Here is a 20,944-nt window from a genome sequence, read left to right as displayed (position 1 = left end):
CCAAACTGAACGCTATGTAGTTGAAAGCGCACTCTGTCCGTCGGAAACCATCCCTGTCATCTTTGCTTCAGAAGAACTTCAACTCCGGTCTGTCGCTGCGGCAAACTCTGTGGTATAAGGTTCAACGGTCACAAGGCCCCAAAGTGATCTGTGGCGCACGGGCGGAGTGCCCCCCGCGGAAAGGAGGCATCGCACGTCCAGTCCCATTTGTATTGGCCTAGAAAATGCGCCTCCTGATCGACCACACTGCACCGACTGTCTTATATACACTGCGACCTTCCGCCCGCTGTCCCCTATCGAGGATCTCTTCGCGGCCGCCGCCTCTGTCTGTGTGCTAGCCTACTGCCAGCTGGGTTTGTGAGAGCTGCTATTGCGTGAGACTTTGGCCCCGAGTCCGCCGGTTGGCCTTGGCTCTCACGGACTGGATGGACGGCCGTCATGAACGCTACGGAGACTGCCACAGCCATCATTGCGGAGTCGAACGAGTTGTACGTTCTTATTCTCATGGCCATGCCTCCCTTCTCGCTAATGGCGTAAATGTGTAGGCGAACCACATTCGTGAGTGTACTCACCAAGATAAGGGGTAGGCGGCAAGACGAGGTTGACAGGGGACTCCTACAGTATGTTGGTCTTGCTAGCTTCACTGTCCTCGTATGGGACCACCTCGTAACGTTACCGGACGAGGTATGTTCACGCTTCCCTCGTCAGTCTGCATGATACTCATTTCAAATCAAGATTGAATACATATGGAAAAGGCAGAAGGGCCCGCGTATGTTCGCTTCATGTTGATCAACAGGAGGTAGCTGATGCCATCCCCTTGTAGTCATCTGGCTCTTCTTCATCGTAAGTGCGGTCATATGGTACTGTTTTCACAAGTGTTAATACTAGGAGAGAAGAACCGATACCTGACGCCGTTGGGTTTCATAGTCAACTTGATCGGTATGTTTACTTCTTCAAGTTGGTCTCCCCGTCTCTAACCTGAGATGTCAATAGCCTATTTGTCGGACTTATTCACGCCTGAAGTGAGTAAGCCCTAGTCTTTTCAAACAATGCTTTCTGCTCTTCAGGACTGACGGCCTCTTCACTAGACGTTCGTATAAACTCGATGCATATCATCTACCTAACGCACTCTAATGTCTATCTAGATGTCAACACTTCGTACGATACGAAGGCAGCATGACCGTCATCGGTATCAACACGACGGCACTCATGATGCTGCTGCGGGTTTACGCCATGTACGAGAAGAGAAAGTCCATCGTTCTCTTTGTCGGTCTCATCTTCTGCGTGGAGTTCGGAACGAACGCTTGGTTACTCACTCACGGTGTTGGTACGTCCCATCGCCTTCACATACTTCCAGCGTCCCCTTGACCATCCCCTAGCGGTGCGACACACTGCTGGCATACATGCATGCACTATGATCTTCGACTCGGACAGAGTGTGCGTCACTTCCTACATACACCATCCCGGCCCGTCGATACTGACGGTTATCATACTGTTAGGAAAGGCGCCATTGCTTCTGCTTCTGCGTGGCTTCCCCTCATCTACGACACAATTGTCCTGGCTCTCACGCTGTGGCGTGCACACCCGGGAAAGCACAGGGTCACCGTCGGGCGTATCATGCGGATCATGGTCAAGGAGGGCTTGTTATACTATAGGTTAGATTCCCCCGTATACCATGTGCGTCCATCCAACTCATCGCGCCATTGTTCTTTCCACCACAGCGTCATCTTCACCATCACGTTCATTCTGACACTCATGATCGTCTCCGCACCAGACGGCCTGAAGAACATCACTGCTCAGTAAGTCCAGCCGCTCGTCCTCGTATTCCTACCAGAATCTGACTGACGATGCTCTCCCCAGGACGGAATACCTGTATGTCGACTACGCCCCTCTGTCTCATGCTAGACATCTCATCTCATATCTTCGCAGCATGACAGTCGCCATGATGTCGCGCATCACCCTCCACCTCAAGAAGCAGATGCACGACGGCTGGGACTCATACGGCCTCTTCGGCACCACCACGACCGACGTCGCCAGCCCCTACCTTACCGGCAACAATCGCTACGGCACCCGCGGCACCCGCGGCACGGACGGCGTCGACATCACCATACAGGAGTACTCCATCGTGCACGACGACCAGGGCGATATCGTGCCGCTGCCCCAGAGCCCGCCACGCGCGAAGGTCCCGCACGGGCGTGACGAGTGGCACGAACTCGGACCCGTGCGTATCAACATGCACTCGGACGAGGATGACCGGAGCAACACCCCTCGGAAGCCTTAGGGCATTGCGGCGTGATTTGGATGGACGTCCTTGTTCACGCACCTGGACTCTTTGGATAGTTTGGATTGTATATCAACATGGGCCGGATGTGTGTACGTGTATGGATGTCACCGGGAACTCGCGTTCGTTTGCCAGTTCTGCTTCTCCCGGTTCAATTCGAGGCAACGCAGGGTTTTCATACAGTGGATAATCCGTCATGAGCTATCTGTTGTAGCCATATAAACGAGTTCGTCCTCACGATGATGAGCCTACGCTAGTGCTAGTAAGTATATGATGTACTAGACGTGGGGCGTTCATTCTACATAATTGGACTCGTTGAAAACAACGGTGTGCCTGGTCGACGGCGGGTGGGGGTTAGGAGGAGGAACGGGTCCTACGAGTTCGAAGTCAATTGGAAGCGCCTAAATCAGGAAAACGGGGCTCTCGCGTCTATTCGTACAGCACAGACTGAGGTACAACTACAACTATGGATACAAACAGATTCTTCCGACACGTCAAGATATCATGTATCTAGATTCCTCCCCCGAGCCCCGAGCTCAGTGTAAGCTCTGCATTTGGACGAGGACGTCCTTGACGTGATCAATGGGCAGAATGATGCGCTCCGCCTCAACGTCGCCCACCATGAACTCTTCCGGTTCTGACTGTGAGAGGAATAGTTCAAGGAAATCGCCATCCAGGAACCCGTACGCCTCTTCAGCATCGGTGTGTCCGCGCGGGGACGCTGGCGCCCTGTATCTGCAAGTTGCGTCCCATACATGTCAACTTCTACCACGACTGCACGGTATGCATCAAACACATACTTCGTAAGGTTAACCCCACCCGGACCCTGTATCTTCTTAGCCATGTTTCGCTGCAACGCCGTCATGTGCAGCGAGACGCTATCGTCAATGTCCATGATCGCGCCAATGCGGCCCGTAGATGTGAAGAACACATGGCTTGCTTTGACGGACTGCTGGTCGGAGACGTCCGCGGACGACAGCGCACCTACAGGATTGTATGAGTGACCTCATCGCAATCCTCAGCATGCGGACAACATACCTCGCAAGAACCTGTTGACAACGTCATCTATATGATACACGCCATCCTTTTCGAGAATGACGCGCACATTACGGCCGGGTGGCGGCGGCGCAGGTGTCGCTTTGAACGAGAACAAGTTGCAATCGCTCTGTAGGAAGCAATCAGCATTTGAGTCTCAGCATCAAGCTATACTGCTGCGACTCACGTTTGCACCAATGATCCCGTTACCCGTGCTCTCTATCGACACCGGCCACAGAGGACCATAGTCGCGACCAGCGGCTTCCAATCGGCCCCTTTCCTCATTCCAAACAAGTACCGCAACGGAGCTGATCGCGTCGCCAACAAGGAGATATTGGCCGTCGAACACGAGGTTCGTCACGAAATGGCTGTGGTTCCATTCAGTGACTCTCTCCAGCATCAGGGGAGACAGTTCTGCAGAGTCGTTCTCCCGTATCCTGAAAAGGACGACCTACGATGCGACATTTGTGGTCAGGACATACCAGGTAGTGAGATACAGAGGCAAGGCACTTACCGAAGTGTTGATGGCAGCTGCGATGAGGTCGTCGGCAAGCCGGGCAATAGCGTACACACATCCCCGCACGTCTTCGGTAGCGAGCACGTCTAAGCTCCTGGTATTCGTCCCTTCTGTAGACGCGACCGAGAAGAGTACGATGCGACCAGTAGAAGGCTCCCTTTCATCTGGGCGGATGAAGACGGTCCCAAGAGCAAATGCAGGGCTTTTCCCCGATCCAGCTCCAGGCAGCACGAGAACAGAAGCGGGCTCTTCCTCCGCACTGCAGTTGAATTCATGAAGTTCTGCGAAGCATCAATATGAGCCAAGGGCCCCCTCCCCGAGCAGCGAATAACCGCTCACCTCGGGATGAGTGAGCATCAAGCAGCTTGAACGATCCGGTCACTTCCTCCAGGTCGCCGATCCTGCCAGGAGCGATCCTGATGCATGCCACACCAAAGACCTCCTGCCCAGCATGGTACCCGATCTTCCTCGGGTTGTCCAGACCGAGCGGGATCTGCATGATACCCCCGGCAAAGTCAGCATATTCACACCCACCTCCAGCAGCGGGTTAGCCATGCGGCAATTACGTACCGTACGGATCTGCATCTTGTCAACACCCCTGACGCGCCCGATCAACAGCGCAGAAGCCGTCGCAATTACCAAACATGACGGGAACGCCGTCGCGTGAAGAGTTGCACTCTTCACAATATCCTGAACGTTTTAACACTCATTAGATCTTCCTGCCTCCAAAACCTACAGTATTGACGTACCTTAAGAGAAGTCGGCGACGGCCTCACGCGTTGCTTGTCCCAGAATAGCACGTTCGCGCGCGTCCCACTCGCAACTACGACCATCCTTCCATCCACATCACACACACTGAGACTCGCAGGGGCATTGCCCAAGCCGCTCTGCTTTCTGTCATGCAGCTCCTTGTCGCGCAGCGTGTACGTCACGAGCGTCCCGTCCGCCAGCCCAGCGAGCAGGTGCAGGTGAAAGTCGGGGCTGTTCGGACCTGCACCTTTGCCAAAGTTGTGAATAAGCACGGAACGGGGGAGTGCTGGAAGCGTTGTCTCGCATACAGTGCTCAGCACCTCGGTGCCGGTCACAGAGAGGACGGCGACGCGGTTGGAGCCCCAAAATGAGACGGCGATGAGAGTGGTGAAGTTCTTCGATGAATCGAGCGGTCTGCACGAGACTGCACAGATCTCGTCCGCAAAGTCCCGAGTTCTGCACGTGACGCATGTGAGTACGAAAGTTGTGCGATAGAAAGGAGGGCGAAGACATACCTGAGCAACTGAACGGTGTCGTCATTCCCTAAGTTCAAGAGCGCCAGACGGCCGCCGCTCAGACCGACGACGAACTGACTAGCATTCATCGCAGCAGCGACGACCTCCTTGCCCGCGAAACCGGGTCCTGCCTTCTGTGGGTACCATCCACCGACCGTCCTAGTGAACGCACCAAGTGCCGGATCGTACTCGATAAGATGCGCGCCTTCAGACGTGATCTGCACAACAAGGGGAGAGTCGATGTACGTCGACTTTCCTCCTGCGCCCGGCTGTCTTCTTGGGATGTTCCCAAGCGCCATGGTCGGTACATCCGTGACGAACCCGGTCAAAGAGGGGTCAAGGAGGGAGATTGTTTCTTTATCGGTGAATGAGAATACCAGTGTCTCGCGTAGTGTCGATACCACCAGGTGTGAGTGCGTCCTACGATACTGGGTTAGGAGCGCATTCCCTGACTATTGAAGAACTACTCACGGGTCGCCCGAGTGTGACTTCACAGGCCAGACATCTGTGATTCCAGACAGCCCTTGCAGCCTCGCCGTTTCATGGAAGTCGGCTTCGGAACGGATCACTCTGAGTGAACCGGTATTCCGAGCACCAGAACAAGTTATGACCTGTGGCTACAGGAGAAGCGCACGTCAGTATATGTACATCACGCAGAGCCACGAAGAATCCTACCTGGCCGCTGCCATCGATATCCTCCAGTACCGCGTCCATGATAGGGGCGATGTTGTCGTAGGTCTGCAACACCTCAAGGAACGTGCCCTTCGTGTTCACAATCCTGCCCGATTGATCCTCAGGACTATCATCTGCGCTAGCTCTCCCCTTGCCCTTGTCCGATGACGCGAGAGACGTAGGTGATATGGTTGTGATGCCTTTAGGTATTGGCAGCGTATCAGATGACGCATTCGCGATAGGTGACGGGTGTATGCGAAACAATTGGGAGTCGCCAGAGTGAGACCCCAGGTAGAACACCTGCGACGACAAGTACGACAGGGTTGTTGGGGCAGATGCCTGCAGAGCTGTGTGAACAGGATCTTCTAGGTGCGACAGATGGCAACGGAACGTACCTCGCCTAGCGGAATCAAGGTGAGACACATCTTCACGTCGTCGAACGCGAGCATTGCCAGACGACCAAAGGCGTCGCCAAGTAATACCTTCCGACATGCATCGTCCACAACAGACCACCTACCACCCAAATCAGCTCATACGACACGCAGACCGCCATCGCAACTCCACAACACCTACGCCGTCACTGGACCCCAGGGCCACTTCACGCACGCCCGCGGCTTGACCTTCTTCGAGTCGCGCTCTTGCTCCTTCTTCTTCGCTTCATTTACCTCAACCTGCTTGTCGCTCGCCAGCCGCTTGCTCAATCTCTTCTGCTTGCCATGCCGCGTCATTTGTTGCTGAGGCTTTGAGTTCTCGTAGAAGATGACCTTCTTGCCACCGAGCACGAGGACCCCGCCGCGGTGCGGAGCCATCTCCGGGTCGTAGTCGTCGTCGTTGTTGATTTCAGCCTCATTAGGCGGGACCGGCACGAGAATTGGGGGAGGTTCGAGAATCGGGAACGTGCGGTCGGATAGCAAGGTGGTGATGATGAGGTTGGAATGAGCGGGGGACAGTTCGAGCTCCTGAAGGTCGACATCCCTGCAGAGCAGTTGAATCTGACGACGATGATTAAGATGTAGTAGACCAAGTGTATGCCGCTTCGCATCTCCGGTATATAGGAAAGTGAAGGCGAGCAGATTCAGCTCTGGCAAGCTGATGTTCCAATGTCAGTAGAAAAACCGGAAGAATATTCCAGTATGGCACGCACGAGACATCAAACGAGTTCCCCAGTTCTCCATCCTCCAATGGAACGACCTTCAATTTCCCAGTGAAGCAACATGCAACCGCAATCTTGCCAGTAGGATCGACTTGGACGTCTGTGATGAACTCCGCCGGACGTGGTGCCCTGTCGGCGAGGGACAGAGAACTCTTCGAGTTCAGAGATGCGACTCCATCTTCGATCTCGAGAGCGAAAACCACAAGTTTGGGATCAGGGTGGTCTATCATGGCAAGGATGTGCGATCTTCCATCCTCCTGCACACCGTCTCCTTAGCACGGCCTTCGTGAAGGATAACCGTACGTTATAGCACGTACCCTCGCTGGAATAGCCTGCAGTCCCACAACTCTCCCCCACATATCCACCACACATTCTCTCCGCAACCCATCCGGCTGAAGCGAGTGCACTTCGAGCTTGTCGGTCTTCGCGACGACGAGATGCTCCGCGTCCGGTGTAAGGCGGCACTTGAGCGAGCGCGACACGGACGAGGATGGGTGGAATGTGCTGACGACCCGCATCGTTACCTTGAGATGGCGATAACGAGCACGATGCGGAAGACGACGACAAGAATTGAGACAACAGTCCCGGGACGACGTCAGGGAGGACGTTCACACCGAGCTTACGCAGGCGGACATCGCGGTGAACGTCAGTGCCGATCGGGCTCGCATTACGCGGACGGGCCGGAGGGCCCGGCAGCCACACCTATATATATATAGGAACAGCGGGATGGCGCGCACTAGGACAGCGGCCCCGCACTCGGGAACTCCAAGAAGGTATTGGCTGTCGACTACAATTACGAACTACATATACAGGTACTACGATATACTACAACAATATGAGTACAGTCGCAAGTGCATTACAACCGCTCAGTATGAACCCAAGCCACCAAGAAGTATGTCGGATCGTCGACGCTGGTAGTGCAGCCCCGGTCACCTCCGGCGGTGGCCGTCGGGATTGCTCAAGGGTGCGAACTCAAACCATTGCTCGTCAGCATCGTAGGAATACCGCTTGATGTGCGTAGTCCGATGGCTCTTCCTTGGCACCTGCACCTCCTCTCCGCGATCGTTGTAGGTGACGGAGTGCTCCTGGACGGAGATAGACAGAGGCGATAAGACCATGCTCGGCCTTTGACTGGGATCTGCGAAGGCAATCGGCGTCCGTCGTCCTGCTTGCGAAAGGACGGAGGAGGTCAAGTCGTAAGTACCCGAACCCAGCGGGTCTCGAGTCTTGTGCGCTTCTTTCTTGAGGTGGAGCGTGATGCGCGACATCATTGCGACAGTCATTCTGCAGTGATCATCAGTAAACGAGCAGACAATCAGTAATGCAGTCGCGACACAGACAGGTATTCAGTTCTACGAGTGCATCGTTAGCTCGGAACTCGGGATACCACAGAAATACACATACTGCGCCATGACGTTCTTCAGACCATCCGGCGCCAGGACGATCATGAGTGTAAGAACGAGGGTGATACAGAAGATAACACTGTGGCATGATCAGTAAGTCATGATCATCGAAAATAGTAGTCACCGCACACCTATAATATAACACGCCTTCCTTGAGCAGGGTACGCATGGTGCGCCCGACGCTCGGGTACTTGATGTCCGAATATGTACGTCGGATGGTCAGTGCCAAGACGATGGTGTCATAGAGAAGCGGAAGCCACGCCGAGGCAGCTGCAGCGGCCTTGTTGCTGAACAAATCGAATATAGGTTGAGCGGAGATATCGAAGAGGTAGAAAGACAATGGAGACGTACAGCCTGCTGGTGTCGAATATCATGGTGCACGCTGTGTCTACATGTCAGTGTGGTAGCCACGAATATGCACGAGCTACACCGCTACGTACCGTGAATATATGGACTGTGTCTGACGGCTGGGTGCAAGCGGAATGAGCATCTCATCGGGCAAGACGTCGAAGCACATGGAACTCACCGATACCGTAGGTCAGAAGCCACGCATTCGTGCCGAGTTCGAGGCAAAAGACAGCTGCGACGAATGCAACGACGACTCTGTTCTTGTCGTACATGGCATAGATACGAAGGAGCATCATCAACGCCGCAGTGTTAATCCCAATCACCGTCATGCTGCCCTCGTACCGCACGAAGTGCTGGCAACTTACAAGATATCGGACGTCAGCCTCGGTATGTAGCCATGTCAGCTACGGACGCACGTCTACAATGTGACATACATAAGCAAGGGGTACGAAGTCGAAGGGCAAGATGTGACCCACTGAGTCTGTGAATAGATCCGAGAAGTAGGCTAGGCAACGGAACGAAGCAAGTCAGAAGGTCTTAGAGGGAACGTGCTCGAGTACAGTATTGGGGGAGGTCGGACTCACCGAAGAGATTGACGATAAACCCCAGTGGGGTCAAGTACCGGTTCTGACGGAATTGATATGAGTGCGCGTTGCGCGAGTTCGTATGGAGGTGGGCGTACAAGGAAGAATAACCAGATCACTGCAACATGCTTGTCAGCGAATCCTGAGCGGTAGACCGAATGGTAGCTCGGACGTACAGGGTCCCTTCTTCCTCCTCCAGACATACTTGATTTCATCTTCAAGCGTGAGCAAGTGGTCCCACACCAGGATCGTAAAGCTAGCGATGCCAACGTACTACCCCGATATTAGATCCCGCAGACGACGGTGTTAAGCGTCACTCACGAAGGTTGTCACCCTGAACGCCCAAAGACACGTTAGCCAACCACCATCCACTGCACGAAGCCACACGACCACTTACAATTGTGTCTGCTCGTTGATCGCGGCATTTGAATAGCCCGCGACCATGGTGTTCCATCGAGTCGCACTCCAGGTATAACTGAATGAACGACGAGCAGGAGAACGGAGTGAAAAGGAAGCACGACGGAAGGCGGGGAGCTCGGCGGCGTGTGGGGCCCCATCTCCTCCAAGGGACGCCACATATATATGTAATAATTTTCTCCACCTCCCGGTCCCAAGCGCCAGACCAGGCCACAGTGACAGTGACAGGAGCATCGCCCAGGCTCCTCGTTCCCAGGAACCCAGGGCCATCCTTTAAACGCACTAGCGCAGATATGCCTTTCTGGAGAACAGAGCGATGTCGGCACGGATAAGGCAGGCGAGGGCAGGGTCGTCCCATGATGCAGCGGCGAGTTGGTTAGAGTTGGCGCCACGCGACCCCCATGAGCGCCCCGCAGTGGTCAGACGAGCCTCTTCCGGAAAGATCGGTGATCAGGTTCTCCTATGGGCGCAATGGCAACGTCTGCTGGGGTGTTGGTGGTAGCAGAAGTGCGGCAAACCACGGATTGAACAGCTACGCGCGGAATTGACTGTATGTTGTCACAGCCGGGTTCGACGGCTTGAGGAGTGGTGGTGTCATCCTACGCGGCCTTGAGGTCGACACGTCCACTACTATCATGAATTCATGCAGTGGTCTGTCAAGTATGTCATTGAGAATCTGGGACTCGATGTTCATGCATTTAGGGCCAGGCGCAGCCTTACGTATTATATGGCACGCCCTTTAGAACCACACAACAACATGTCTGGGAAGCGTTACGGTGCGCGCTGATGGGGTGTTAGATAGTATACCGGGAGAAGTCAGCGAGAGATACTTGACAATCACTTCCCGAGGACGGTAGAACGAGCCGAGCGTTAGGCAGCGTCGTTTTGTGTTGTCCGCTAGAGACTTGACCTAAGAACCGGCGGAGATACCTGTGAGGTCGAGTACTTGAGTGAATAAAAACATGCATAAGTACTTCGGCCCTAATCGTGCGGGGAATCACTGCTGATTGCAGCATCAAGCGGCATTTGAGCTGCTCAGAGTCGTTGCGGCACATGAATCAGTGACGTACCTTGCCCACACAAGAAAAGAAGCACATGGACGACGACTGCACTGGCTGTGCGCGTTCCAACTCCACTTCGACAGTATACTGCTGACGGCTGCACTGTCTTAATGGCGGAGGCTGTGGCCTAGAATGGACATCAGGCGAAACTTGGGCTGCGTGGGGTGTTGGTTCGGCGCACTGCGCAGATAGTAAGGCACACCGCGGAGTCGAGGGAGGCACCCGTCGCGAATAGTCAACGACGCCCATACCGCATTGCAGCCGGATCATCAAAGCTAGATTCAAGCGGTATTCCTATGCCAGAAATGCTCATCAGCACTGCTACATGACAGATAGAAATTGACTGACTACAAGTGTTGTACAGATCGGTTCGAGTTACCCACATCGTGTCAAATCCTCTCCTTGCTCGGAACAATGGCGATGAGATAGCGTCATGGCGGCGCCTCGACTGGAAGCACTTCCATCGTCCCGTCTTCGTGCGTGATGACTTTGGTCTGGGGGGCATCGCCATCTTCGTCAAGGGAACCATCGTTGGGGTGCTTCTTGACAAATTGATCGAGCATGGTGTTCTGTGCCCCAAGCTTTCCCCTCTCGTTGCCCTCTTTCGTCCTAGCTTTTGACCGGCCTGCGGCGGAGGGCTCGGGCTCCAGATATGGCAGCAATTCTGGTCGGGATGAGGAAAGATCACAATCAAAAACAACTGCACAACTATGTACCTTCAAGGAATGCAAACTCGTCCGCTCGTCTTACCGAGGCGACTGAACAGTTGGCGCGAAACCGTGAGGAACGAGAAGATTGTGAACGAGCGAATGAATGTGCTCACTGAGATCCTTTGCCTGTACGGTCGACCTTCTCTCCCTCTCCGCAACTTGTTGTGCAGCCTCCGCTATTCGTTGAATGAACTCCTCTGTCGCACGAGATATGAGGAAGCTCGCTTCTCGTTGCACCATGATCAGGTCCTACTGACGTCAGCCATGGGAAAAGAGCTATACGGAGTAGTAAATGCACAGCGCACCTTATCCGCCTTCAATATCCTCTGTACCCTCGCATGCGGCAGGAGAGACTTCCCAGCTTCTCGTGTTAAGGTTTCTGGAGCCTTGGGTTTCTTCGCCTTCGCTTTTGTCGGTCCCTCCGAAGACTCCTCAGCTGGTTGGACATGACTTCGTTCATCCGTATCCATCGCCTCTGGTAAGACGGCGTCAGCATTGGGTGAGGCTGGACGAGACATGGCAGGACGTGAAGCGGATGGTGGCGGTAAGAGAGCAAAGCGCAGTGAGCGACGCGTCAGACGCGACACGTCACACCACCCAACGCGACTGGTCACGCATGAAGCGTGACTCAGAACTGGACGCGTCAAAGCTTCCTTCTTTTCCTCCGTCATATCAGGCGACGCAAACACAGTGCCCGCTAATACTTTGACATTACTACTAGTACACATCCGAAAGGCTCTTAATTCTGCAAAGTCCGGAGGCAGTACTAGTCATCCAGTAGAGGCACGTTCAGCTTGCAGTGAGTACGCTCGTTTTGTGAATGTACAATCTCGTCGATGCCTCGGATGGCAATTTTCTACATAGTGCCGCGGCTTGAGCCTGCCAGTGAGAACTTCACGACGCAAGCCCGTACCGCACTCTGACCTCCTATCAAATATCGGGTGGTAACATCAGGCAGTTCCTCCACCAATGGGGCCATTCATACAGCGATACAGATCAATCTCAATGGCGGTCACAATACGACATCCTCTCCTTCATCCACGACTTCATACTTTTCGAACGCGGCCACGAATCTCGCCCACCGTCCGCCGTCCCAGCTCATCATATCCTTCCACTCCTGACTCTCCTCTCCACAGCACTTCTTGAACCATACGAACCAGCTTGCCAGCATGATGTCCGCGTAAGTGATGCCCTTCTTGTCGCCCATGACAAACAACTTCTCCTTCCCGGCCGCCTCGAACCAACCCGCCATCTTGTGCACGCCCTTCTGCGTGCCCTGCCAGGACGCCGCGCGTTTCTCGCTCCCTGCCGGCGCGAGCTCCTCGAGCTTCCCACCGAGTCGCACTTCCCGTGTCTTGCGGAAATAGGGCTGACTGGCAGGGCGCAGAATGCTGAAAGCGGCGGGGATGATTATCGGGACGAACGCGAAGCTAGAAGCCGCATAGATCGCGTCTCCGAACGCAGCAATGAGTGTGTCTGCCTCCTCTGGAATGACCTGGGGGGTATCTGGGTACGTCTTGTCGAGGTAGCGCGCGCTGCGGAGTCGGTGATGATACTCTGGGTGTTGGGATCGTGGATGACGGGTAGAGTGTACAGAGGGGATCCGTCCGCTCGCTTCTCAACGGCACTAGCCCCGATCTTCTTACACAGGGCCTCGATATCGGGATACTCGACCCAGACGGTCTTGTATGGGAGGCCCTTGAAGTTCAAGGTGTACCTGCGAGTATGATATGCGTCAGGTGTGATCGGTGCATGCGGCGGCTCATCCGATGCTCCGACTCCTACCTGACTTTCCAAGTGTTTGGCGACCATGCTTTAGCCTTGCCGACCCCAGGAATGTCGTAGAAAATGATAGGCTCAGGCATGGTGGTGAATAACTCTCGAGGTGCGAATCCGCAGCGATCGCGATGACCCCCCATATATAATACTCACCGGCGTCAGGCAAGCGTCTGGCAGCTATCAAGTAGTACGCATCAGCTTTAAATTGACACTCATCCAGCACCGCGTGGGGAGTGTCTGACAAAGCTTGAAACGTCCCTGGGCTTCGCTTCCGAAAGGTATTTCCTATGATCGTTCATGTACAGGACCTCGATCGCAAGGTCTGCTGACTCATTCGCGAATTCGTGTCGCAAGTCAGTATTCTGCGGGCTCACGCGGGGCTACCAGTACGTTACTAAGTGCCGCCTTGAACTCCACAGAAGAACAACTGACGTCAGGGTTCTGGGATGACTCTACCTGACTCGCCTGATGCTGCGTACTGAAGTCGCCATCATTGCGATCAAACACCAGGTACGTGACTCAAGTCTCCCACATTTCACCTTACAACTTAGCCAATGATCCACTATCTACAGCCTCATACTTCCTGAACACGTCCGTGAACCTCGCCCACTTCCCGCCATCCCAGCTCACCACGTCCTGCCACTCCTTACTATCCTCCCCAAAGATGGCCTTAATCCACATCAGGATCGATGCGATGCGAATGTCCTGGTAAGACACGTCGTTCCCGCCCAAGAACAACAGCTTCTCCTGCTCCGCATTTCCCTGCAGCATCTCCCCAAGTCTGTGGAACGTGTTCTTCACCCCTTCCCAATGCTGAGCCCGTTTCTCACTCCCGGCCGGCGAGAGCTCTTCTAGCTTCCCGAACCGCTTCTCCCGCGTCGCGCGGAAGTACGGTTGGCTTGCCTCGTTGAGCGACATGTACACTCCCGGGACCATGATGGACAGCACGTCGATGCCGAAGAGCAGCTTCTCGGATGCGCGTTGGAACTCCTCCACCTGTGGTCCTCGAGGCACGAGAGCCACCGTTCGAGGGTATGCTTCGTCAAGGTACTCCGCGATCTTCGTGGACTCCGAGACCGTCGTCTGAGTGTTCGGGTCGTAGATGACAGGGAGGGTGTACACGGGCTTTCCGTCTCGCGCTGTCGCTGAGGGAGGTGCGCCAATCTTGGTACACAGCGCCGCGATATCGGGGAACTCGACCCAAACGGTCTGATATGGAATACCCTTGATATTGAGGCAGTATCTATAGAGAGACATGACGGTCATGTCAGCAACGCCAGGACGAGTAAGGACGAGTAGCTTTGAACCAACCTGGGTTTCCAAGTGTTCGGCGACCAAGATTTACCCTTCACCTTCCAAGATATGTCATAGAGGATGATTGGCTCTGGCATACTTCAAGTTGGCAAGAGCAAGGACGTAGACAATGAGAGGAAGGTCTCCCGAGCCTCGTTGAAGTACTCTACATCCGGGAAAACGGGCACCCGACCCGATGTGAAGCAGATTAGATTAGATCGTGGGGAAGTATGTGTGACCCTGCACTCGGTTTCGACACGAGACCGGGACGTAGGCCCTCGCTCTCATGATCCTTACTTACACAATAGCATGACAGATCACTGTCAGAGAAAGCCGACACCCGGCCATCCGCCATAGGCTTGTCTTGCAAGTTGAAGGTAAGATCATATTCACATGTATCCAGGAGAAGCCTGATCTGCAACTCTCCGACAACTCCCAGAACCTGCGCCAAGTAGTCTCAATACAACATCTTTCAGTACACGTACGGTATGATGCGCCACGGCACGATTGTCTTGTACCTGTCCCAATCCTTCCCGTACCTGTGGCGAGCAATAAGCACAGGCTCTACAGCCTCAGGAACGCGCAGGGCCAGGTAAACGCACTTCTTTCGGCACGCCTCGTCGTCTCGTTGCTGGCGATGAACCAGAAGGATAGTGAAGTAGATGACATAGAAGTACGTCAGAGGTGTGTTGAAACCCGTCGGGAGGGACCATGCCAAACCCATGAGGAGGTCTCCCCTGTAGTGAGAGTGTTCAGTAAGTCCCCAACCGATGGGGTGACATAGGAACACGCACATGTAGTTTGGATGTCTACTCCTTCCCCACCATCCTGAAGTCAACAGCCTCCTGCCGCTCTCCGTCGTCATGTATTGGAGGTCTGCGTGACTTGAGGTCAAAAGGATTCCCAGAAAATGGACCACCAAGACCCGAGCTCACTTTTGGGGTTGCGGCCGTTCCTGAAGTCATTCTTCTCGCCGTTCGCGGCCCGGAATATGTAGTATCCCAGCAAGTTGACGGCCAAGATCAACCCAGTGTAGACCGGCCCAAGCTCAATAGGGTTGAAGACCAGGTACCGCGCTTGCAGCGAGTACAGGAAAGGCTCAATCGTGATCGCAAGTGCGAGCATGAATCCGAAGCCGTCAGAGGTAATGTCCATAGTCGTGAATACCGCAGGCTACCACACAGACATCAGCCACAGGTACATGGTCCTTAGCTGGCTGACTCACTTCGTTGAACAACGCATCCGCGACGTACCAGCACTGGAACAGGACCACCAGCCACATGGAGTCCGTGACTTGACCACCACGACGGACTGCCTGCGTACACGCCATGGCAATATCTACCACAGCCCAGAGCATCAGCCCGGGACGGAGCTCGTTGAATGACTTGAGGTCAAGGGACCCAAGCGATGGATTCAACTCGCGTCCGATGAAGAACTAGCGTTAGGGTATGTTGGTCAGCTTGGCCGACGTCGAGGGGAGGTATACACACATCATAGATGAAGTTCCCGCTGTTGCCTCCCAGAGCGAGCAGGGCACCGTCGCGGAAGGACGCCAGGTAGCACCCAAGCGCCAGTGCGAAAGACATGAGCGTCGACGCAGTGAGCAACCCGACCCACTTCTCGTAGATGATTGTGAAGGGGTCTGGTCCATGTCTCCACAACACCGCAGCGGTGATCCCGAACAACACAAGCATCGTCGCAAAAGCTGCAGCTTCATATTAGCACTGCAACCATGGCCACGCCTCAATCCCAGTAGAAACTTACCGTTGACCTTGTACGTCTTCACTTGCCCATCACGCATAGGCAAGCCCTGCACATGCTTCCCTGGAAGGACGTACCAGCATACGACCAGGAAGCCGTAGTAAGAAAGGTAAAGCGACGCAGCTTGGGTGTCCCAGAGCGCTCTCCACCACGACCAACTGGTTAGCGCACTGGCCACCGCGTACCCGTTCAAGGGTAGCGGGCATCCGCCATACTCTTCCGAGCACCCGAAATACATCGCGTACATGACGGCAGGGGTCCCTATGCAGATCGCTAAGGCGCCCGGAGGGCCTAGAAACTCGTACCGCGTCGTGCGAGGATTTAGCTCTGTTTTGGCGGTCCGAGTCTTCTTCTCCCCTCTTGGAGGGCCTATGGTGAACATCTTGGGACGAAGAGGTAAGAACTTTCTGGGGACCGGCTGCAACTCTTATACGCCCCCGCACGCCGGAACACCGGAACTATGTCGAAGCGAATCAGAGGCAAATGGCACGATTCGGAGGTAAGTGGTCTGACCATGAAGACCAATAGAATCAACTCACCTACGTCCAGCGCGCACCTCTTGAGCGGCACTCCGAGGTCACTCGTATTCGATAACATAATGTTGTGATACATTCCAATAGCTAAAAGCCTACGCGATACGGTGAAGCTGGGCATGAGAGAGTCCAATCGAAGCTGCGGAGAGGTCTGTGTAGCTAAGCTATGTAAGTGAGTACGGGGATGGGGATCGATATCAGGGACGAGAATTATTTCCGGTTGTGCAAGAAAACGGACGCTAGCGAGGCGCGAGGAAGTCGTGACGTGTAAGGGAGAAAAGAACGTGAACAGTAAGGCCAGGTATATATCACCCTTCAGATGTAGGGTATCAAACCGAAGAGTGTTCAGCGGAGGGAGAAGAACGACCCAATACCGCTCAATGACTGCGAGAGCGGGCCGAAGAAGCCAAGTATCTCATCCTCATCTAAGCGGTTGGGTGCGTAGAAGAACCCAGAGATCAACACGAGGTAGCTGAGGATAAGGATGCTACCGCGATGATAGTTACTCTTCGCCTCGATGTAGGTGTAGGTCATCAGGAAGACAGAAAGGATAATCGCGATGATGTCCCAGCGGGGGAAAATCAACCTGCGATATGAATCAGTACGTGCACGAGAGGAAATATGAGTGAAAGACGTACGTGAACGTCTCAGCGACCGAGCCCATCCTCTCAGGTGCGTACCACGCGGAGAACGCCACCATGGCTGGGATCTGGAGCAGACATACTTGTAGGGCATACGCCGAGCCGATCTCCATACTAAGCGCAATGTTGCCGTTCAACGCAAAAGAGATCGCGTTCATGAATTCGGTCGTGTTCGGGACAAGCGCGAAGAGCGTCACTCCAAGGAACTTCTCGTCAATGCCTGAGCCCTCGAGGACGACATCGACGACATCAACCAAGATCTCTGAAAGACAACGTTTCCAGTCAATAACCCGCCCAATACACTGTCACTCTGAACAACAGACCTGCGATGATAGCATACAACGCCGTGCACGCCAAAAGAACGCTTGCACTCGTCGTACGGCTCCATGATGGCGCATCATGTCCACCATGCTCACCTCCGCCGTGGTCCTCCTCAGCACCAGACACACGAAGGCGTGCAGGGGAGCGCGAGTGTTGCTGGTGACGAAGAGCGCTGACGGTGGCGACCGCGACTGCACGTGTGAACTCGTCTGTGGTAATGCTCCCCGGGAGCTGGAGAGGCTGAATGCCAGTGTCCTTGATGGCGTGGTCGACACTCTCCAGAATCGGGGTATATCCGACAGGGTTCGCGACAGGAGGGTTCGCGTACGAGATGCGACGAGTCATCGCGGGTTGTGCGAGCGGCGTAGGCACTGTTGGCTGGACCGTCTCGGCCGAGGGTGTGGGTTCTTGAATACGGGGAACAGGGGTTTCGCTTCGCGAGGGCACGCTCTCGACCGTATGCGTAGTTATAATGCTCGATTTGTGGTGGAGACTGGTCTTGTTATGCGCGCCTGGAAGGAGGCGGTGGTAGATCGAGAGACGGTTCGAGGGCCCGGCCAGCTCAGCTGAGTGCAGCAGTTGTTGAGGGTTTTGCCAGATCTGGCTCGCGTGAGTACGGAGCGAGAACCATAGACCGATCAGGTACGACTACAAAGACGTGGTGAGGGAATGTATGACGTAGAGGGCAGAAACAACTCACGAAGAGTAGGACAACTGCGCAGAAGTACATGAGGCTCTTGACCGTCGACTGGTAGAAGGGGTCGTCGACAGGGTCGGGGTGCTTATAGTAGCAATGCTGGCAGACCCAGGGCCGCGTGAGGGAGGAGTCATCATGCGAGGGGCATCCATCGCAATGCAGCTCGAACTGCAACGCAAACATTAGCTTCAATACGAAGTAATCGAATCGAAGTACTCACACTGCCGTACGTCTGGTAGAACAAAGTCGGCGCAATAGTACCAATGAAGGCCATAATCAGAAGCATACTGGTGACTCCGGCGCTCTTCGCATTGAACTTCAACTCCTTCCTTCTCAAGGCGCCGCTGACCATACTCATGCCAGGCATGAGCAGCACGCCCGCAAGCAGACTACCAACAATCGAACCCTCGACGAGGTGGCCTTTGCTCTGGGTGAGCGCGATGCCGTAGAGGATGATCTCGATGATAGAACCGAAGGTAGCGTTGATGACAGCACCCATACCGATGGAAGACTGCGCCGAAATGGAGGCGACCGCCATACCAATGAAGTAAGACAGAGGGATGACACTAGCCAGGGACATGATGAAGATGAGAGCGCGGGCAGTGATGAACGCAAGGAAGGCCGGTACGTGTTTGCCCGCTTGTTCCCGACGCTCGGCCAGAGGCAGAAGGACAATACCATCGAGGATGGCGAAGAGCACGAAGGGGAGGAGGTTCACGAAAATGATGTTGACGCCACCGACGGTGTATTTGTAGTACTTCCATCCCCACGCGGTATACGTACAGAGAAGGACAGTGGAGGTCGGAGAACCAGAGGGCGCAGCTTGGCCGGCGGATAACCTCGCATGCTTGAAAGCCACGGGTGTCGCCTCGCCATCGACGCCACGGCGGCCCTCGGGGATCTCTTCGCCTTGCTCGGAGACGGGAACGACCGGGGCAGCGCAGAAACGGATGGACGTAGGGTGCTCAAACAGGTGCTTAATGAGTGCCCAGTTCAAGCGCGCCATGGGGATGGTGAAGATGAAGAACCAGCAGATCAAAGACACGAGGAGCATAAGTGGCGCAATAAGGGTGGCCAGCGCGAGCCAGAAGATCGCATGGCCAAGCCAGTACTCGGGCTTGTTGCCTTCTAACGGGTTAATGGAATAGGTGGAAGACGTGGTGGTAGCACCATAAGACTTGGCCGGACGAATGGATGGACGACTCTGGCCGTTGCCGTTCCCTAGAAGGGAGGTAGACGCGGTGGGCGGTACCCAAGAATCTGAGCTGGCCTCAGGTGCGACATTGCGTGCCCTGATGGTGGATTGTGTGGAGGCACCGGTATGCTCGTCCTCTGAAAAGGTCTCTGACCGTGCAGAGTCAGGTGGGATGCCTTGCTCCTCGTCGTCCGGCGGAAGGGCACCAATATCTCCTTCTACGTACTTGCCAAACGGCCACGCGATATACCACCCCAATCCAAAGACGAGGTTCGCATATACGCGTCCACCCTTGGGGATGACGCACAGGACGGCGGAGACCAGGAAACATACCACCGAAAGCCACCATCCAAACGCGACGAGCCAAAAGATGTTGCCAGGGAGGAGATGGCGCTCTGCCTGCGCACTAGGCACCGAGTGCAGCGCCTGGTCCGCGTACTTGGTCACCGAGCGCTGCTTCTTGTACAGTGCGGGCTTCCATATAGGCAGACCGAAGGGATGTTCGACGTTGATGAGCGACTGGCGGTCCTTGAGGGTTATCGGATCCTCTTCCCGCTCCTCGTCCTCGTCTTCGTTGCCATCGCCAGCACCCTCGTTGCCCGGCTGGGGGGTGTCGTTCCCAAACGACTCTTCGTTCTCCTCGTCATCGCCCTCCTCGTGGTCGCTCAACCCTCCGCTCTCCTCGCCGTAGCCTCTCGTTGTCGCATGTGAGCTGGTGAGACTGGTACTGCGCACGCCTCGTCGGCGCGTCGAGCTCGTGGATACGTTCCTGCCCGGGTTCGCGGAGTGCACGCGGCGCTGGGTAGGCGAGGAGGCGCGCTGTGTGAAGTAGGATGTGCCCTGGAGGTGATGCGAGGGTGTCTCGGGGATGGACCACTGGGAACTGTGGCTCACGCTGCGGTAGAGCGGCCCCCTCGTTCCCGTCGTTGGCGTCGGTGTCGAGCTCATCCCGGCGTCGTCCTGCTCGGGCTCGGAGTACTGCCCGCTGCTCGCCATGGTGGTGGGAGGCGGAGACGGGGGAGAAATGAAGAATCTGAGCCTGCAGACGGGGGTGGAAGGTGAACGCAACGCAGACGAGCGCGTAGCAACTCAAGACGTCACTCGGCACGCTCCGGCCACTCCGTATATGGTCGACTTTGCCGCAGAACCTTGCGTCTGACCGCCACCATACGGCTCGCCAACGCTCGACTCGGCCTGGACGCTGCGCAAGGAATATTGTTCGAACATTAGGAAGAAGGATCAGCTTACTCGCGGGAACATTCGCCTGAATTCTCTTAC

General features: G+C 55.1%; 8 protein-coding genes across 8 annotated transcripts; 1 reads left to right on the top strand and 7 right to left on the bottom strand.

The window, feature by feature from the left end:
• Window positions 1-438: 438 nt before the first annotated feature.
• On the top strand, window positions 439-2,281 carry L226DRAFT_521296 (uncharacterized protein; the record flags this gene model as incomplete). The annotated part of the gene is made up of 11 exons (XM_067678692.1): window positions 439-488; window positions 546-558; window positions 622-684; window positions 824-843; window positions 877-939; window positions 1,146-1,327; window positions 1,380-1,437; window positions 1,500-1,655; window positions 1,722-1,799; window positions 1,861-1,872; window positions 1,930-2,281. 11 exons carry the CDS (start codon window positions 439-441, stop codon window positions 2,279-2,281), a joined length of 1,047 nt encoding a protein of 348 aa, XP_067538313.1.
• Window positions 2,282-2,817: 536 nt separating this feature from the next.
• Window positions 2,818-7,441, bottom strand: L226DRAFT_544225 (uncharacterized protein; the record flags this gene model as incomplete). The annotated part of the gene is made up of 16 exons (XM_067682258.1): window positions 2,818-3,016; window positions 3,082-3,265; window positions 3,320-3,446; window positions 3,504-3,743; window positions 3,780-3,847; window positions 3,890-4,114; window positions 4,173-4,326; window positions 4,404-4,523; window positions 4,583-5,039; window positions 5,099-5,518; window positions 5,570-5,715; window positions 5,774-6,109; window positions 6,166-6,283; window positions 6,344-6,859; window positions 6,915-7,180; window positions 7,241-7,441. The coding sequence occupies 16 exons, from the start codon at window positions 7,439-7,441 to the stop codon at window positions 2,818-2,820; spliced, it is 3,777 nt and encodes a 1,258-aa protein (XP_067538312.1).
• A 411-nt stretch (window positions 7,442-7,852) lies between these two features.
• On the bottom strand, window positions 7,853-9,702 carry L226DRAFT_568750 (uncharacterized protein; the record flags this gene model as incomplete). Its single annotated transcript, XM_067684210.1, has 13 exons — window positions 7,853-8,207; window positions 8,264-8,275; window positions 8,322-8,405; window positions 8,458-8,613; window positions 8,678-8,708; window positions 8,767-8,793; window positions 8,853-9,027; window positions 9,091-9,179; window positions 9,259-9,301; window positions 9,357-9,376; window positions 9,435-9,531; window positions 9,580-9,592; window positions 9,656-9,702. 13 exons carry the CDS (start codon window positions 9,700-9,702, stop codon window positions 7,853-7,855), a joined length of 1,149 nt encoding a protein of 382 aa, XP_067538311.1.
• A 1,465-nt stretch (window positions 9,703-11,167) lies between these two features.
• On the bottom strand, window positions 11,168-11,964 carry L226DRAFT_568749 (histone-fold-containing protein; the record flags this gene model as incomplete). The annotated part of the gene is made up of 4 exons (XM_067684209.1): window positions 11,168-11,400; window positions 11,453-11,494; window positions 11,560-11,695; window positions 11,752-11,964. The coding sequence occupies 4 exons, from the start codon at window positions 11,962-11,964 to the stop codon at window positions 11,168-11,170; spliced, it is 624 nt and encodes a 207-aa protein (XP_067538310.1).
• A 391-nt stretch (window positions 11,965-12,355) lies between these two features.
• L226DRAFT_532515 (uncharacterized protein) lies at window positions 12,356-13,329 on the bottom strand. The gene is made up of 3 exons (XM_067680272.1): window positions 13,232-13,329; window positions 13,041-13,163; window positions 12,356-12,981 (listed from the first exon to the last, which is right to left on the bottom strand). The coding sequence occupies exons 1-3, from the start codon at window positions 13,309-13,311 to the stop codon at window positions 12,459-12,461; spliced, it is 726 nt and encodes a 241-aa protein (XP_067538309.1). The 5' UTR covers window positions 13,312-13,329; the 3' UTR covers window positions 12,356-12,458.
• Window positions 13,330-13,729: 400 nt separating this feature from the next.
• On the bottom strand, window positions 13,730-14,641 carry L226DRAFT_504158 (uncharacterized protein). Its single transcript, XM_067677969.1, has 2 exons — window positions 14,537-14,641; window positions 13,730-14,468 (listed from the first exon to the last, which is right to left on the bottom strand). The coding sequence occupies exons 1-2, from the start codon at window positions 14,614-14,616 to the stop codon at window positions 13,766-13,768; spliced, it is 783 nt and encodes a 260-aa protein (XP_067538308.1). The 5' UTR covers window positions 14,617-14,641; the 3' UTR covers window positions 13,730-13,765.
• Window positions 14,642-14,990: 349 nt separating this feature from the next.
• Window positions 14,991-16,661, bottom strand: L226DRAFT_458507 (ERG4/ERG24 ergosterol biosynthesis protein; the record flags this gene model as incomplete). Its single annotated transcript, XM_067675446.1, has 7 exons — window positions 14,991-15,057; window positions 15,121-15,255; window positions 15,313-15,394; window positions 15,454-15,691; window positions 15,744-15,953; window positions 16,009-16,223; window positions 16,283-16,661. The coding sequence occupies 7 exons, from the start codon at window positions 16,659-16,661 to the stop codon at window positions 14,991-14,993; spliced, it is 1,326 nt and encodes a 441-aa protein (XP_067538307.1).
• A 496-nt stretch (window positions 16,662-17,157) lies between these two features.
• L226DRAFT_458611 (uncharacterized protein) lies at window positions 17,158-20,662 on the bottom strand (the record flags this gene model as incomplete). Its single annotated transcript, XM_067675452.1, has 5 exons — window positions 17,158-17,398; window positions 17,451-17,715; window positions 17,777-18,422; window positions 18,475-18,639; window positions 18,692-20,662. 5 exons carry the CDS (start codon window positions 20,660-20,662, stop codon window positions 17,158-17,160), a joined length of 3,288 nt encoding a protein of 1,095 aa, XP_067538306.1.
• Between the last annotated feature and the right edge of the window lie 282 nt (window positions 20,663-20,944).

The sequence above is a fragment of the Lentinus tigrinus genome (genome assembly GCF_003813185.1).
Source record: "Lentinus tigrinus ALCF2SS1-7 unplaced genomic scaffold L226scaffold_6, whole genome shotgun sequence".
NCBI lineage: Eukaryota > Fungi > Basidiomycota > Agaricomycetes > Polyporales > Polyporaceae > Lentinus > Lentinus tigrinus.
Note: the sequence above shows the minus strand (reverse complement) of the source record. Positions and strands in the feature narration are given on the sequence as shown.